This window comes from Ochlerotatus camptorhynchus, unplaced genomic scaffold, assembly GCF_037179485.1.
Source record: "Ochlerotatus camptorhynchus isolate MF236.1 unplaced genomic scaffold, CSIRO-AGI_Acam_v1.1 ptg000137l, whole genome shotgun sequence".
NCBI classification, from domain to species: domain Eukaryota; kingdom Metazoa; phylum Arthropoda; class Insecta; order Diptera; family Culicidae; genus Ochlerotatus; species Ochlerotatus camptorhynchus.
This window is the reverse complement of record NW_027040627.1, coordinates 565,996-584,554: the sequence shown is the minus strand read 5'-3', so window position 1 is coordinate 584,554 and position 18,559 is coordinate 565,996. Positions and strand designations below refer to the sequence as shown.

General features: G+C 39.7%; 1 protein-coding gene across 8 annotated transcripts in view; it reads left to right on the top strand.

Annotated features, from left to right (window-relative positions):
* The window catches only part of LOC135700496 (sex determination protein fruitless-like), a 790,809-nt gene that overhangs the window by 672,184 nt on the left and 100,066 nt on the right, over positions 1-18,559 (top strand). For 4 of the 8 annotated variants that reach the window (XM_065221030.1, XM_065221033.1, XM_065221032.1 and 1 more), the window contains 2 exons: positions 11,886-12,041; positions 12,931-14,229. In XM_065221030.1, coding sequence (XP_065077102.1) covers positions 11,886-12,041; positions 12,931-13,803 — 1,029 coding nt within the window. In that variant the 3' untranslated portion in view covers positions 13,804-14,229. Of the gene's footprint in view, positions 1-11,885; positions 12,042-12,930; positions 14,230-18,559 lie in introns of those variants that run through there. The other 4 variants (XM_065221037.1, XM_065221038.1, XM_065221031.1 and 1 more) reach the window with 1 other exon arrangement.

Sequence of the window (18,559 nt, the reverse complement as noted above, 5' to 3'; positions counted from 1 at the left end):
ATCCATTAAACTTTAACGAAGTGCCATGAAACTAAAAGAAGGATTTATATGAAGTTTGTTAAAATTTAAAAATGTTCCCTTAACTTCAACGAAAGCGGCGCCGGTGGTGTAGTGGTAAGCATGATTGCCTTTCATCGCAAAGGGCCTGGGTTCAATCCCAGTCGGCGCCGCCGGTATTTTCTGAGGTATAAAACCTCTAATCACGCCTTTCTTCGGAAGGGAAGTAAAGCCGTTGGGACGATAGATAGGATCCAGGTGTGGCAGCTGCCTCCCTGGCGTCGGTAGAATTGGTAATCAGTACGGAAAACAAGATCGACGGACAACAAAGCAAGGGAGAGAAAAAAAACTTCACCCAACCAATTCAACCAATTCTAAGGAGATTTCCCGAATTTTCACAAAGCACTCTGAATGTCTTCGAAATTCTCTGATTTCTTTACGAATGCATATTAAATTTATACGATGTGACCTCAGCATCCACAAAGTCCCTAAAGTTTCAAAAAATCAAATGAAGTTGAAAAAAATCCCTGAATTCTTATAAAATTCATTAATTTTCAACAATGTTTTATGAAGTCCTTCAACAAAACTGCGTGAAGTTCTACAAAATTCTGAAGTTCAATGAGTTTCTAATAAGTTTGCTGAGTTTTTACAAAATGAGCTGAACTTCTATAAAATTTGCTGCACTTCTATAAAATTGCCAGAACTTCTGCTGTGTAACTACTTACTACATACTGCGATGAATTTTAACGAAGTTTTCGAAAGTGTTTCGATGTTTCTAGAAAATCTATGAAGTACATATGATCGGTAGATTCGTCTCGTGATAGTGAGAGGACCTGTTTTCTCATTGTCACATGACAGCTGTGATATTTACCAGCTCTGATTGCAGTTGACTTCTAGGAAGGTCCCTGAACTTTTGTGAAAAGTCAGTATTAAAATCTGAAATATTGAAAAACTTCCCCCACACGTAAATTTTAAAAGTAGCGGTGAAGGCATGAATAACTCCCACTTAATGTAAGGGAAAACAGGTACAATAGTGAAAATTTGTTGCGATATCTCTTTTTCTTTTACGCTACACGGTAAGAACAAAGTACCCATAATTGAGTTCCTTTAACTCAACACGTGGCTTAAGTGGGGCTAGGTTAAATTAAGTTAAAGAAGAAAACTCAATTTTGACTATTCCTTATCAAGAATTCATTGAGTGAAACCAACCTAAAGATCAATCGAATGGAATTATGACAACCATAGTTAAATTGGATTTATTTGAATTAATTAAAATTAATACACAGCATTTAATAGGCACTTCCGCAACAACTCGTCCACTCGAAACCACTTGCTAGTTAACGGATGGTTTTGTCAACAACAGCTGAATAATGCATCTTGAACGTGAATTGGTGATCCAGCAACACTCCACGATTCTTCACTTTATCAACGCGCTCAAGTTCCTGTCCATCGTAGATGTACAGCATAGGCTTTTTGCGCCATTGATACGAGATGATGCAACACTTGAGAAAGCTGGAGTTACACCAATGAGCGAATCGACCTAGTAACTCTTTAAGTTGCTTGCAATCGGCTTCATTTCGTACTACGAGATAAATTTTCAAATCTTTTGCATTAATGAACAGTCCCCAATTTGGATCGTCAAGTCATTGAAAAATATTACGAATAACAATAGACCAAGGTTGCTACCTTGAGGCACACCAGAACACGGAGTAAACGGAGCAGACTCTTTTGATCCAATTTTAACAAAGAGTGGCCTGTTGCTTAAGTACGAACGAAGCCAGTTACATACTCTGCTGGAAACGCTTAGTCGAAGTAGCTTGGCAAGGAGAATATCGTGGTTCACGGTGTCAAAAGCAGCCTTTATGTCGGTGTAAACAGCATCAACCTGAGCTCAATCGTCCATTGTGCCGATGCAAAAAGACGTAAATTCATACAGATTGCTGTCCACGGATCGTTTGGGGTAAAATCCATGTTAAGGGACACTGATGTAGTTCCTGCAAGAGCTGAACAGTACCTTATTTCGATGATTTCGAGGGACTTAGATCCAGATCTTAGATCCTTTCTTGTGCAATGGAAGCATATGGGACCAAGCAGAAGGAAACCATTGTTGATTGGTTGAAAATTGCTAGAAGAGGAGCAACCAAAAGCGCACTACACTTTTTGAATACTCACGAAGGAATGCTATTGATAAAACTGCTTGAGTTTCTGTAGAGCTGATTCAACCGTCGCTGTGTTGATGTTGAATACATCAAGATCCACCGCGTCTCTTGGTACCAGATCAACAGCTACAACTATCTCCTCCACAGTTGGCATACTATTATCAAACACGCTAGCAAATTGTTGAGAGAAAAGCTCGCACTTTACTTCTGCAGAACTACTAACATCTCCCAAGTGCACCGAAGTCGGCAATCAGCTCTCCTTACGTTTTGAATTTACAAAGCTCCAAAACCATTTCGGGTTTCGCCGAAGATCATCTTGTCTCCGTCTAACGTATAATTTGTTCAAAAACGATTGTATCCACGGTAGATTCGACTAGCTTCGTCAAACTGGTGCTTTAGCTACAAACATCGTTGATGACAATATCGCTGCAGTTACTTGGTGCGCCACCGACGCAGGGTGCGAAGATGCGGATTGGACCAAGCAGGATTCCTTGGCAGTCTTTTTAGCGGTACAGTTTGAATGATGCAATTGTGCAGAATACGATTGAAGGCTTTGGTATACTTCAGACCAATCAATTTGCGGCACCAGTTCATTCAAGTTATCATAATCCCCTCGACGAAAGTCACGCTCAGAAAGGTCAACATCTTCATGAAATGATACAGGAGGCACACAATCCACAGAAAAATAGAGAGCTGGATGATGGCGATCGATTGGCACAACTTCTTCAGCTGCTAATGTTACGGTACCGTTAGTTAGAATTGAATCGTTTGAAAATATAAGAACAAGTACTCGATCAGAGCAGTTTCGAATTTAATTACGCTGCCTCAATCCAAGAAATGCCATACTATCCAAAAGAATTTGACTGGCCATTGAAGTCTGTGACAGTATCGGATTAGCGAAGGCGTATCCACTGCTCGAACTTTTCCAGAACAGACGAGGTTGATTGAAATCACCGAACAAAACGAGCTCACCCATATCGATATACTGTATGGTTGCTTCAAATGCCATCTAGATGAAGCTGCACAAAATTCAGGTCACCCACAGCTGCTCCATGTTGCTTCACGGCTATTAGTACTCCTCCACCACGTCGACGCAAGCGCAACGGTCAACATGAAAGACGCAGTAGTCGTTGTTCAATAGCTGGCAAGCTAGCTCGTCCAGCCACGTCTCTTTGAATACGTACACGTCGTAATCCAATTCGACGGTTGCAAGAAAAGCTTGATCAATATTGGTCCTGGGGCCACAAACATTTTGGTAGTACAGGTGTAGCTCAGATGATTATCGGCGACGTTGGGTGCGGTGAGACCATAAGAACCTCCATTCCGCTCCGGTAAACTGCGACGCGAATGTATGTCAGGCAGAGAAATGTTTCGATGTGAAGAATAGTTGCCTGGCAACACAGGCGGGAGGACCCCTTCACCGATCTCAACCGCAGGACCAGGACAGCTCCGATGGCTGGAAACAGCATCAAACTCTGGGGCTTCCAAAGTGCGGTATACAGTGCGTGATGGTGGTGTCAAATGAATTTGAGGGTGTATTTTGTTCGAATTCGGATAACAGAGGATGTTGTCACGTGACACCGGTTAGGTTGACAGCGTAAAGGAGTTATCTGCCATTACTGCGGTAGAATTGGAATCCTAACCACGAATTACAATCTCAGCAGGAAGATCAGAAGCATTGGAACTGACATCAATGGCACTCCGAGGGTTGCTGGAACTCGTAAAGCAATTAGGCAAGATAGCGTTTCTAACACCACCAGCCGGAGCTCCCATAGTACTGTGGGCAATGCGTCCATGGGAGTATATACGAACGGCTATGTTGGTGGTTGTGCTTGCGAAGGTCAGCGCTGATTTTTCCATTGTTCCTTCGGTGTGCCCGTAGTTTCTGTTGTATGTACCTCTATCTTTTGCTTGATCCTTGCTCCGGTTCACACTGCGCTACGTTTTTTATGCGGTCATAAAATTCTCGGAAGTAGATATCCTCTGGTCAGGAATCGGCACAGAGCGCAATACCTTTCATCTCCTTACTAACACCGACTTTGGGAACTAGCTTCACCACCTTCGGCTTCGGTTGGTCACCGTTCAGGTGCAAGCATTTACAAACAAAGTCCATAATTTCCTGCTCGGTAGTCATCGAATCAAACGCCGAGAGATAAATCCACAACAAGTCGTCAACGATTTTTATAGCTTCACCCATAGCTTCGTTAGTACCACAATTCTTAGCCAGCTTAGGAGTACTACGATAAGCAGTTCCATCAGAAGTACGCCTACGTTTTGGTGTGTTCGGTTTGTTCGACAAATCGTTAAAACGAAATCCACGCGGTGCAATCTGCGATTTTGAGTGAGAGCGTAGCGACAGCATCACTTAGTTTGGAGATGTCGTCCTTTAGCGAGTTGATCGTTTCTGAATCGGCTGGAATAGTGGGACTATCATTGCAGCGAGTGGTTATGCTACGGAAATGCCCATTGGAGAATAAATCCGCACATCCAGAAAATATTCCTCTCATGGAGTAGCAGAACTTCAAGCAGCGAAAAGTGTGAAAAGGTGCACCACAGTACCCACGACAGGCGCATCGGTCAGAGTCAGACACGGCTTTTTGGCAACGCGGGCAAACCATGACTAGATTTCAAAGTACACTAGCTACTAGTACACTCACAGGACTGCAACGCTTGTCATCTGCGAACAACTCGGGGGCAACTTGATAACTCCAGTATATTGCCAGTGTACCCCGATAGTTTGGTGCTGGTGGTTCTGTCAAACTCACAAATTTCAGAAATATTATCTGAATAAGGCGTAATGATGTACAGTAAATAAGATTAAAGTTTAAAATGCATCTTATTGACGCACGCCCGCCAAAACGGACACGCGACGTCCGACGTCAAAACTAACATTAGCGACATAGGAACACCAGTGGTGCCAGCGACAGATGTCGCTTTGATTCTTTGTAGCACAATACATAATCAGTTTACGATTTTTTTTTTTATCTGGCGTAGCGTATGTATTTGAGCAGCTATTATCGTCGATGATAAACAAAGAAAGAATGGTTATGCAGCGTGTAAGAACGTACTAATTATAGGCAGATAGTACTGCAAAAAGTACAATTTAAGGTACTAACTTAAAAGAGTACCCAGACAACCAGAAGTCGTATAACAATGTACAAACAGTATCGTAAATTTCTACAGTTTAAGTCACAATCGCATAAAAGAATGGCAAACCTCGCATTATGTTTAAGTTAAATCGTATAGAATGCAAATTTCCGACTTATATGCGATATATCATTTTTTGTCGTACTGTATCACAAATTAAATCGGATTACATCGTAAGACTTTTCAAAATGAATATGTTATTACGGATTAAATCGTATGTGATGATAAATTAACTCGTTTAAAATTAAATTTAAATATGCACGTATATGGCCTCCACTTTTGTACGTATATGCCATTTCTTTGCATTCTTTACGAATTGTTTGTTTGTATATATGTTTGTATATCACGAAAACAACTTTGAATATACGTGCATTCTGGTTGTCTGGGTACAACCATAGAGGTAACTCTAAGACCAGAAACACAAACAAAGTGACAGACGACTAGCTGGAGAAGAAATCAATTAAAATAATGTGGTTCGCTGTAAAAGAATTTTCTTAGAAACTTGTGCCATCAGCCACCAGATGGGCTAGTATTTTTGATTTTATTTGAACAAACTTGCTTTTGTGTGCCATTATCTTTGACAGTGTACAAAGAGTGTATCATTTTGTCATTTTTCTATGCATTTTAGTTTTGAGTAGAGTGAGATAGAATCAAAATATTCTAGTACATTTGGTGAAAATGCTAGTACAATCCAGTACACTGAAAAATTGCAATAGCAGGTTCGTCACCAAAGATTTCGAGCCGCTCCGTCTGTCACTTTTTTGTGCCAGAAGGTCCCGAAGAAACGTGCTCAGCTTTTTGGCTCAGCTCTGGTACTCTCTTCGGTCTCAAGCTAATCAATGCACCCCTCGAAACCTAGGAAAATCAACGAACCCCTCATTTTATCTGTCAAACTTTCATAGCGAATCAAAACAAACATAGTGTAGTACTAGAATGGAGTACGTTAATCAATTTACTTCGGAGCGATACGGTAGTCAAGTGTGAGCCAATTTAAAATCGTTAGTTTCCACCGGTTGATACAACGGCGTACTTTGTACGTCTGTCAAAGGCCTGTGCATTTAAACTAAATATGTAATATATTATTCAATTTGACTACATTTTCAATTTCTTGCGACAACGCATGCTAAAATCCTCAGAACTCAATTTAAGCTGATAACTATATTCGAAAATTCTGATTAACAACCTCTTCAATTATATGATCACTAAATTTTCAGAGTTCTTCATGGTATTTGAGTTGTCTTTGTCACTATGCCCATAACTGTGTAACTAAATAATAGAACCTTCACATGCATATGGACTCATCTGTTTCTTGAGGCTTCAAGTTTGGTGAGGAATAGGGCTTTTTAATGTATCACCAACATAGAGTGAGCCACGCGAGTTCGAGTAGAAATGTCATCAATCTCGTTTGTTTACATCAGAATTAGGATTATTCACAACACAAATTAAAGCATTTTTCATTATTCGGGATCTTGCCAATTTCCACCGGTAATTGTCTTATTGCACGATTTTACACAGATCTAAACTGATTTGCACCTAAACTATTCACACACAAGAAATCCGGAAAATTATAACCACTAAGGAACTCTTATAATTTTTCATTGCCCTCAACAAAAATATTCCTGAAAACCAACAGGATCCTTGCAAATATGATACAGAAATAAAAAGAATTACTATACGTCAAGTTTTAGAGCTACTCAGATGAATCAATTTATCAGGATAAGTGAAAAAGTGTTTCGTTTCCTATGTCTCATGGCAGAAATTTCTGCTCACAACACTATTTTTGACATTCTCCTATTCACCACCAGAGGTTGAATCGATCGCTTAGTCTCTATTAAAAATGTGATAGAATTCTTAATGCCTCCAAAGTTTTTGGCAAATTCCTCAAGCCGAAGTTTTAAATAAAAATCGAAGCAAAATTTTATCAGGATATTATGATGGATGCTCACTACATTCAGCTCCAAAATAAGTCCTGATAGGTACAAAAAAATATGCTGATAAATGTTGCAGATGCTCATTATGATTATATTTTCTAACCGTTCGTAATATGTAATTCCCAAAGTTGAAATATTTGTGCTAATTAACGAGTATTTTCAGTTCAGTTTCAGAAATCTTGTATATCAGAATGGCAAGCTTTCATCGTACAGCTATGATCAAAAAATAAGTCTAAGGCTGGTTATATTTAAGAGCCAAATAAAATAGAAGACAGCACAGTATTTTTTATTACCATTTGATTATATTAAAAAATGAACCTCCATCAATCGGTTTCAATTCGTTTGGATTTGTTTCATTTCACCACGAGAATCATAAATTCGCTCTTTTCACATAGAATTCTTGCCTGTTGTTTGACATCCACACATGGTGAAATAAAAAGTTGGTTTCCCGTAGAGAAATACCATTGCGGTGGTGAAGGACAATCCCTTTGCATACGTGGTGTGGCGACATCTACTATTTACAAGTGGGTACGTGAAACTAAGGTTATCTGTCACCTTGCCGGGGACTTGTCTGCGAACAACTCGAGTGAAGCCAATTTTTTCTCGTGCTCTGCTAAGAGGAAGAGGATACAATACGGGGGCGAAAACGAACCACTTTTCTGTCAAACGCGAACCAGCTCGTGATTGCCGATTTGAAGTGCGTAAGATAGAGATAGAGATAGATGATATAGATAGAGATAGAGATAAAAGAGTATGAAACCAGTGTATCCTCTTCCTCTTAGGCTAAGAAGAAGAGGTGACAATTGGCATCTTCCTCTTTTATTTCTATCTCTATCTCTATCTTTATCTATCTCTATCTCTATCTTACACACATGAAATCGGCCAATCAGGAGCTGGTTCACGTTTGACAGAAAAGTGGTTCTTTTTCGCCCCCGTATTGTCACCTCTTCTCTTAGCTCTTAGGAGCTCTGGTGCTAATTTGACAGCTACTTTTTCTCTATGATTAAGCTTGGTACACGTCGCGTCGCGTTGCGGAAAGTAGATAGAGTTTTCTAGTTAACGTTATAGGAAAGCATGATTCACGCAAATTGTGCTCGTCAATTTGAAAACAACTAAATCATTTTTTAGTTGTCCATTGCGGGAAAGTAAGAATGGTTTTGAAGGCATTACATTTGTTGCGACCTTGCCACATACACACAAAAAATAATCGTTGATAAAATTTAAAAAAAAAACCATTGGTAGAATTAAAAGTTTGCGTTGGTTCTTTTTGGTAGAAAGTTTTTACAATTTAAAATAAAAGTGCGCCTACAATTAATTCAAAAGTTAACCGCTCCCTACTTTTAAAAGTTCAAACTTTCAAAACGAATTGTACTTCTGTCAAAACAAAAACATGGCAGTGTTGGAATAAAAAGTGGATTATTTTAAATTCAAAACAAACTTTTATCACAGAGAACAGACATCCAAGTAAAATTCCTAAAGTGTGTAAGAAATTAAACTGCTATTTTGAATAGACATTCGAAACAAGCAATATCGTGGTGGCGCTAGTGTTGCTGCCCATCGACGTCGATGCCGGACGTCATCTTAACATAAATGTCGAAATTGTTGTGAGCAAAACATTGTTTGTTTACAACCGATCAAAACATGGACCGCAAGGGCGAGTTTTATTGGTGCGCAAATAAACAAGGTGTTACCAACAATCAATACGAAACTAACGATTTTAAATTGGCTCACTACTTGACTAGCCTATTGGTCCCAAGCAAACGATTAACGTACCCCATTCTAGTCGAAATTCTAGTACTACACAATGTTTGTTTTGATTCGCTATGAAAGTTTGACAGATACTATGAGGGGTTATTGGATTTTCCTATGTTTCGAGGGGTGAATCGATTAGCTTGGGACCGAAGAGAGTACCAGAGCTGAGTCAAAAAGTTGAGCACGTTTCTTCGGGACCTTCTAGTCTTAGAGTTACCTCTATGGTGTTACCAAGCGAAAATCTTTTCACAACTTTCCTAAGGATGCTGAATTGCCCGAACTACAGAAGATTTTCCTCTCACGTGGAATCCAAGCGCTTGCAACGAAAAAGTTATGTTCCGACCAGTTCCCCCCGGAGGCTTTTCGAATTACTGGAAGAACAGATGCAGGGTAAGCAGTGTTCAAATCTTTTGAAGATACGCCGCCAGTGAACCAGTCAGTTTTTCTCCTGAATACTATGCCCAGTTAAAATTTGATCGAAAAATGGTTGTAGATCTACAGGAAACTGTAAAAGAGCTTAATTCAAAAATAATGGTTCTGAAGAAACTCGATTGATTTCCGTTGTTTTGTCTTGTTTGTTTTGAACTGATTTGACAGTTCATTTGGATACACGGTCAATAAGATCAATCCAAATTTTAGTTCAGTTTACTCATTAATCTCAAAAGGTGATAACTCGAGTCGCAACACTCCGTATGGCGGCGCTAGTGTTTCTAACGTATTATAATTTAAATTTTTACACATAATTTTTCGAAAAATTTGTTCAAGCTTGGAAGTCTGTTCTCTAATAAACAAATGATATCAAATCATGGCTCGTGATGTACTGATGAACTCAGCCAGTATGTATCAACGGTTTTGGATATCATGCATTGATGGTACACTGTAAGCATTGCTTTTATCTTTGCCAGTAGTCTCCAGGCCAGCTCCCTGGTTTCTTTGAAGATTGATAATCCTTGTAACCTGTGAACATGTTGAAGGGTCTATAATTCAAAATCTTTGAGAAGTAATACATTACACCTACAGTAAATATGATGCACATTGTACAGTCCGAGTAACAGTTAAATCTGGTAAACGAATCCGGCAAAGGCCTCGGGCTTCGCATTTATTTTGGCAGTAATTGATTGCTAGAGTTCAATCGGTGCCGCACTCTCGATCGTGGTATCTTGGGATGATATGAACAGTTCCGGGCCAACTTTGGCCAGCAGCCTAATGTGAGCAAGTGCTGCAGATGGTGCGAACCAAGAAACGTTCTTCTTGGGTCGTTTTGAGGTAATACTGTAAACAGCGAAGGTAGTAAGCATTTATAAAGGTTGTTTGAAAACATAAAAAACACACTTACTGGATCGTCAAGTAGGGCCTGTTTGATTTGATCCAACATTTCAAAACCATTAACGGAAAGATAAAACCGGAAGCCAATTTTAGGGACGGGAGAAGCCGGTGGAATCTATGTTTGGGAAGTGGATTGATATGACACTACTGCTGCTGCTGCTGCTGCTGCTGCTGCAGTTGCTGGTTCTGATTTGTTCTGCATGTATTTCAAGCTGAACATTGCATTAGGTCCTAAGTAACATTGACAGATTCTCTTCGTCGACTTTCTCTTTGCATCCTCATGGCCATTTTAAGACATTCCCAGCTATTTTCAGCTCACATATCGACGAAAGAAGCTAGTGTCTATCTTCTAATACGAAAAACATGACAAGGAACGGTTCAATACCCAAGTTGTTAACGAAAGAGAAAGTCGATGAAGAGAATCGATCAATGTTACTTAGGACCTAATGCAATGTTCAGCTTGATTTATCTTAAAATTTAGCGGCAAAATTTCAGTGCTGCCAAAACTGTTGGTGTGTAGAAGTATTTTTGACAGTAAAGCAATTTTCATTTAAAAAAATGCACTTTTAAAATTACGAGTCATAAGTGAGCGAAAAACTTTCAAACCTAAAAGCTTTCGTTTTGAATATTTTCATTGTTGAGACCAGGGGCCTGGCTGGCGGCCATGTTTTTGATGCTTTCTCTGCTCTTGTCTTGTAAAAACATAAACACTGCACAGTACTTCGATGGAAAATAAACGGTCACATTAAAAAAAAAACGGTTTTCACGATAAAAATACAACATTCAATTAACTCCAAGGCAAACCAAAGAGACAGTGTTGCCAAAGATATGGTCGTATATGATTTCAAATCAACTCGTATAAGATGAAATTAAAAAGGCCTCTACTTTGATGAAAGTTGCAACTAGGGTGGTTTAAAAAAAAACGAAAATAAAAATTTAACTTTTTCATTTCTGATAATGCTGGAAGGTTCATGAGTTGATTGGTCGATAGGTAGGGTCCAGGTGTGGGAACTGCCTCTCTGGCGTCGGTAGCATTCGTGCTCAGCACGGAAAACAAATCAAGGAAAAAATGATGGAAGCTTCTACAAAGTTGAATATATGTTTATGAAACTTTGCTGAAGAAACTATAGTAGGAAATCTTATGATTATTTTTCTATAGCAGTTTTTGTGATGGGGTGTCCCTATCCCTATGACACCATGACTGTTGTCTCCTACAACTTTTTTCTACGAGTTTAGTTGCAAATGTTTGCTCAATGAAGTGCTTCGTTTAATCCTTTAATTGAAAAGTTGCGACCAACTTTCTCCAACTAAAAAGCAATTTTCAATTGTTGATATCTTCAGTTGAGTGAAGAACGGGGATACACTTATTGCAGCATTCGAATGAAATTAAGGAGTAATAGTGCGAAATGCGTACATTAAGCTGGTATGCTGCTGACTTGGTGATAACGTACTGTAGGTTCCACTTGGGCCGGTGCTGTTATTACACTACAATTCAAAACATATTTAGTTCGTTCCAAAAACCTTCAAATACCGTCTGCTAATTTCGTAAATCATCTTCTCCTTCCCAACACAGGCGTCATCACACAGTAGTATCAAGCTAAGTCCAAAGCCAGACGATGAGTTCAAAGTCAGCTCACCGGCCCCAATGCATTCGCTCGCCAGTCAGATCAAGCAGGAATACTCGGACCTGCCCAGCCGCCATCACCCACTACATCCAGAGTTATTGCCGGTAAGTTTTTCTTCTTCTTTTAATTCTATTCTGAAATGCCTCCCTTTGTATGTTGTTGCGCTCCTACTGTATCTCATACATTATCGCTTTGTAATTCCCCCAAAACAACGTAGAAATTCCTCTAACACCATCGTCTTTAAGTACTTTTTTCCACTACTCTCCTCCTTTTCCTGGTGACAGTGTAACTCGTGTATGACTTTTGTTGCTTACTTAAACTCTCTGTTCAGTTTTTCTCCCTATCATTTTGTTCAGTTTGTAAATAAGTTTTATGTTTTTTTTTATCAGTTGGAACTTTGTCTAGGTTTTTTCTTTGAGCCGGTTCTTTTGGTTCCATACATAAACAAAATAAGCATATTTTATATAATTTCGGTCTTTAAACTACCCAATTATTGCTTACAATCACAGAAAGCAAATACGCAAAAAAAAATACAGTCAACTGTCATCGGCAATCGAAAGTGCAAAAATGATAAAAATTAGTGACTGAAAAACGTCTCGTGAGTTGATATCGAAAAACCAAAAAAAAAAAAAAGATAAAAAACAAACATTTTTCTTGTCATTTCATTCGAAGGATGAAGGAATTGATGCGGATCGATCAAAATTTCATTTGATGCAAAGTGCTCCCGTAACAAGAATCGACTGTCAAAAGAAAAAATCTAAACAATGTGTTCATTGTCCCTTTTGCGAAATAGTAATAGTTTAAAAACAAACGCATCCCGTATCGTATTGCAAGCAAGTTTCAAAGCTGCAAAGCATTGTTCCCTCCAGTTGTTGGTAGATGTAAAAGCTTTTCTTGAGATCACCTTTTCAAGAGAACACATAACTAGCGAGACACACACACAGACAATTGTTGTTGTTACAATGAATATCCTTCCCTTCCTATGTTTGACAGAAAAATGTTTGGGGAAGTGAGTCATCATCATCGTCGTCGTTGGCAGGCAAAGCGATCGCTACCTCTTCTTCATCACAGCCATCGCCGTCGACGTCCACCGGCGGTAAACCGATGACGACGACAGCAACGTCCCAAACGCTTATAACTGCCATCAAGGAGGAATCCTCCGCCCTACCCACCACTCAAGACCAGCATAAACAACACCAGCTGTTGACGTCGTTCGCTGAACTGCAGCACCTGAAGCAACAGCAATCCACTGTACAAAACCAGCTGCAGCTAGCCCAAAGTACAATATCGATCATTTCAAATGCTGCGGCAGCTCCACCGACCTTTTCCAATTGGAGCAGCCCAACGAATCTTCACCGTTACCTTCTGCAGCAACAGCAACAGCAACAGCAGCAGCAGCAGCAACAACAACAACAACCAAACCGTGGATCCACAAGTGCCAGTGCAACCGCCGAGGAGTCACTCCTGGAGGAGATGATTCGTCCCTCGCCGGTGCACACCAAACCTCAAACACCCCGACAAACGTCCCGCGGTGGACGAGATCCCTCCGGAACCTCCACAACCTCAACGTCCCGAAAGGGCGGCCGCTTCCGACCCAACTGGTTAGATCAATTCGATTGGCTCAAGTACGACGAGGAAAAGAACTACATGTACTGTTCCTTCTGTCGGCGGTGGAGCAACGACATACCGGACATTCGCACGTCATTCGTCGAAGGAAACTCGAACTTCCGGCTGGAAATTGTAAACCATCACGACAAATGTAAGGCCCATCGATTGTGCAAGGAACGGGACCAGCGGGAGCTGGAGCTAACCCGAATGGAAACCGATCAGGATCGGGGTGGCGGCGGAGGAGGTGCCGCCACTTGAGCTGCAAAGGTTCCGTCATGCCGAGCCACCGCAGCCGGATGACGAGGAAGTGGAATTTTGTGATAATCCAAAACCCCGTTCCCGTGGAAGCGCCATCACGCCAGAGCTACCTACTGCAACTGGCGATCATTTGAAGATAGATAGAGACAGATGTATATCCTTATTAGTCGTTAAGTGTTTTGCTTCTATTTTGATGAGAAATTTTAGATAACCAAGCTGAGAGGAAGATGTTATTCTAATAATGAACTACAAACAGCAGAGAGGATTTGTTTTCGTTTTTACCGAAGGAAAAAAAATCAATAGAGATAGTTGGATTTGAGATCATCCCTAAACCGCCTAGCGGATGGAGAAATATATTTTGTGTCAAAAGAATTGTAAACCGATAGTACCATAGAACTACCGAATAAATCATTGATGAATTAAAAACGGCGTTGGTTTGCGTGGTTTGAGAAGTCCTTTGACAGTTGACTGTGTTGCATTCGATTCGCATTTTCCATTAGACACACTGCCGCTCCCCTCCCCTCACATCGATACTGGGTTCCCTCGAAAGGCCACCGTGTAATCCAGCTGCTCATACCTCACCCAAACCGCCGCTAAATTAACTTTCCAAACTCTTCCCAAACGATTAGCATTTCCCATCCCGCAGCAAAAACTAATTATCCGTCAATCTTCGGCCATCATTTGTCACAATCTGGTGCGCGTGGCTTGACAATCAAAATCCCACAACACCCGGACTGTTCTTTACACGACGATGCTGCTGCAATCCATCCACCCAATCGTTTTACTACGAATCGCAATCCGATAAACGACCATTCACCACACCCACACACACATACACACACGTACACAGGCACAACGCGCATAGCATTTACATTTTTAATTAAGCTCTCCACGGCTACGGCAACCTAGCACACAGCAAGGCTTTTGCCTGCTGCTAGGACGATATCGTCGAGATCGATTCACGGCAAGAGTTCCGGCCGAGTTCTAGCCGAGTCGGCCAGCCAACCATCCATCCAGACAGGCCCACTTTCACAAAACAATAGCTAATTAAGTTTGAATTTATCAAATTACTCCCCCAATCCGGGGGTTTCCAATCCAAAAACATACTAATCGATCATAGTGCCACCAATGAACGGTCGACCGACGACGGTAAGGAGCAAATTGTCCTCGCCCCACCTACCACCCATGCACACTAATCGTCCTTGGTGGCTCATTATGATTGCTTGCAAGCGAGCGAGACCATCAAGGTCCTGCTGAATTTCCACCGTACTGACTGCTACTGTGCTCGCTCACCCAAAAACAGAGACACGGAACGCGAAACAGAGAGCGGCGGCTTGGCTGGAAAAGGCTAAACGACAATTATCATCGTAATTATAATTGTTCCGCAAAAAAGCCCCTCGGCGCATTGATGTAATAATCCTTTTTCACGAAAATTAACTCCGGAGGCCTGATGATGGCTGACGATGCAAGCCCGAGCAGAAGGATCAGCGTTGCACACCTTTTGAGTTGCATTATCGCTGTTGTGTTTCGGTTGTGTGGCAGGCAGGCATAGCCGCATCGCATAGTCCACACGTCGGGCTAGGTTAAGCGAGAAATAAGGCTCCACGATGGCCAGGGATGGGGTTGAGGAGTGCGGTACACGACAACGACACGTATCAAATAACACCCAGAGCCTTCAATATTCATTTGCATTTTTAAGTCCAATCTGCTTTGGGAGATCGAGCGCAATCTGGCGATTGAATCGGAGCGGGTTGATGCGGCATAGCTTGCACAGTCGATTCCGCCTAGATGTTTAACTGAACTCTGGTTTACTGCTCCAAATGACGGTGATTGCGGTGAAAAATTAGGCTTATTTCATGGATATAGAATCTGAAAGAGCTTAGCTTACGGTGTATTGTATGGATCTATAGCTCTCTATGTTGATTTTTAAATTAAAGTAGAATTATTTCGGCAATTGACACTTTGCTCACAAATTGACTCAGCTCACTCCGCGTGGGGTATTTGCTAGAATTATGGGCATCGGGATGTAATTTTTTTTTAAAGATTTAACTATTTCAAACTTTTTTATAGACTATATTTTACCGTAAACTGTACACCTAAACGAGTTTGTATAAGAAATTTCACGAAATGTCGTGGAAAATTGAACTACAGGCATTTTTTGTAGATATGAATTTACATCGTTTTGTTAAGGTTCTATTTACTTTGATGCATTTTTTTTTTAAAATAAAAAGCAGTTTTTTTCGACGCATTATTTTAGATTGCAAAAAGCTCGCGTCATTTTGTGTAAAATATCAAAAGAAATCGAATAGTGCGAGCTTTTTGCACTCTGAAATAATGCGTCGGAAAAAAACTGCTTTTGAAATTTACCAAAAAGCATCAAAGTAAATTGAACCTTAAGTCTGCAGAACAATCTTAAGATTCTCTCCAAAGAAATGTTGGCATTAATGGCAATTATCTTCGATTGTTTTCCAAATTCTTGCAATAATTTAAAAAAAAAAACCTTTATTAACACAGCTTTATTTATCGTATCCTAGAATTATTAAAGTACATTTTCTTCAAAATGTTCTTTTCAATTTCCTTGGAGGTTTTATCGAAATACGTTTGCAAATATCCTTTAAATATTATCCAAGATTTTCCCTAAATATCGTTTCAAAGGAGTTTCTAATGTACCCTTAACATTTCAAGGTGTCTGAGTAAGACATATTCTTTCACGAAGCTACTTGAAGATAGAGAATTTTTGGCAGATTTATGGCATCTCAAACTCCTCCAAGCACGTCAAAATCATGAGTTAAAATCTCACCCGGATAAAGCACGAAAGATCCAAGAGTTAACACAGTGACAATATTTTTTAAAAAAATTAACAGCTGATCTCTAGAAATTTTGGAAAACCTAATATTCCAAACCAATAATATTATGGAGCTTCACGAAGTTTTACTCGTTCTACCATTACTTAAAATCATGGTATTATCTTTTTCAGCCTGCAGAACTTCAAGATCAGATATCCGGGATGATTTGGATAATCCAACAATGTTATTTTTAAACACGTGAAGTACAAAATGCTCAAAAGTTCTGAGTCTCTTTATTCCATGAGATTTTGAGCTCTAGCTCATCAACATGTTAATGTAAATCTCATCTCATATTTTTTGCTACAAAGTCAGGGCTGGTAGCAGGTCACTTTTTAGCGGCTAGGTCACTATTTTCGTGTCAAAAAAGGTATATTTAAAAAATAAAATTGAGAGCGTTGTACGTAAGTTCTTATTACGAATATTCTAGGAGAAGAGATCAAGGATCAAGCATCAGGGATCAGGGCTATCCAAATTTTGGAGATATGTGCTTCATTCAGTCCTGCATGAAGCACATATCGCCAAAATCATGATATCCTGATTCAGTGTTGGAAAAATATCAAAAAACCAAATCTCACCAATGCTCAATATCACGCTTGATTTTCATAGACAAAAATCAACAAGCAAACATCTGTGGTTGACTTAGCAAGCTGTGATATCGCAGCTCGGAATATCAAGCTATTAAAACTCACCAACTGCAAATCTCACCAAACATTTTTTTGTTTTACACTCGAATGCAACCGAAACTTCCATAACGGCTGGCAGCAGCCCCTTCGTGTCTGCCATCGGTGAAGAATAAAAAGAGATAGCAAATTATACTTTCTCTTTCTGACATAACGATGTGGAACGGAATCATTTTTGTGTCGAGTCAGCTCTCAGCTTGATTTTTGCACGTTGTGAATAGTCTCGCAATATCAAAGGAGCTTGTAAAATCAATATCGAGCATGATATTTTATTCCAATACCACACACATATGAACACTGTCCTGATTTATGAACCATGAAAATTTCTTTAAATTAAGACAGTTTCCATACAGAGCTTTCCAGCTCTCCATCAAGGTGTAAACATGCCAAAAACGATATGAAGAGTTCGTATATTCAGAAAATATTATCACAAACAACTTTGCAGAGTACGCTATTTTTATATTTGCAAAGCCATGGTTAGCTTTCTACACAGAGGAGAGAAAATGTTGGGACTCTGAGAGAATTCGCTTCTAATTCTCTTTAAACTCTCTATTATTCTGGTAAGAAGCCGCATACATTTCTCTCCATAATTCTGAATGAAATATATTATTGAGTTCTGCCGGTCTCTTAGAGTTGACATAACATTCACTTCATAATGGTCCTGAAATCTTTCTCTGAGTCAGAATTGACTTCAACATCACCTGTAAAATTCCTGGAAATATGACAAAAAATCCATTGAATTCCCTTCAGAATTTGCTTCGAATGCTCTTCCAAGTTCTCTTGGAGCTCTTTTTGGAATTTCCTTGAAGCTGTTGTTAGAATGAGTTTAGAATTTATTTTCAATTATCCTTTCAGTTCCCTTAGAATGCTTCTTCTGAATTGTCTCCTGAACTTCCTTGAAACTCTCATAAAAATTTCATTCCTCTCCAGAATTTGATTCTTTTGGATTATTGCAAAAATCCATTTAATTAATCCCCAGAGTTGAATATATAGTTGCTCAATACAATTATGTTCGATAAAATAGCAGCGCATGCCGATTTTCATACAAAATGGTATTGACATGATGTAACTTTGTTAGCTTATGATCAATTGAGTTTATCATCCATTATGCTAAAATAATGGAGAAAATAATAGACGAGCGTATAAAATCTACTATCTTACAATTTTTTAATCAATGTGCATTAGACTGATGCAAAATATGACATTTTTCGCTCCACAATGCTCAAACGG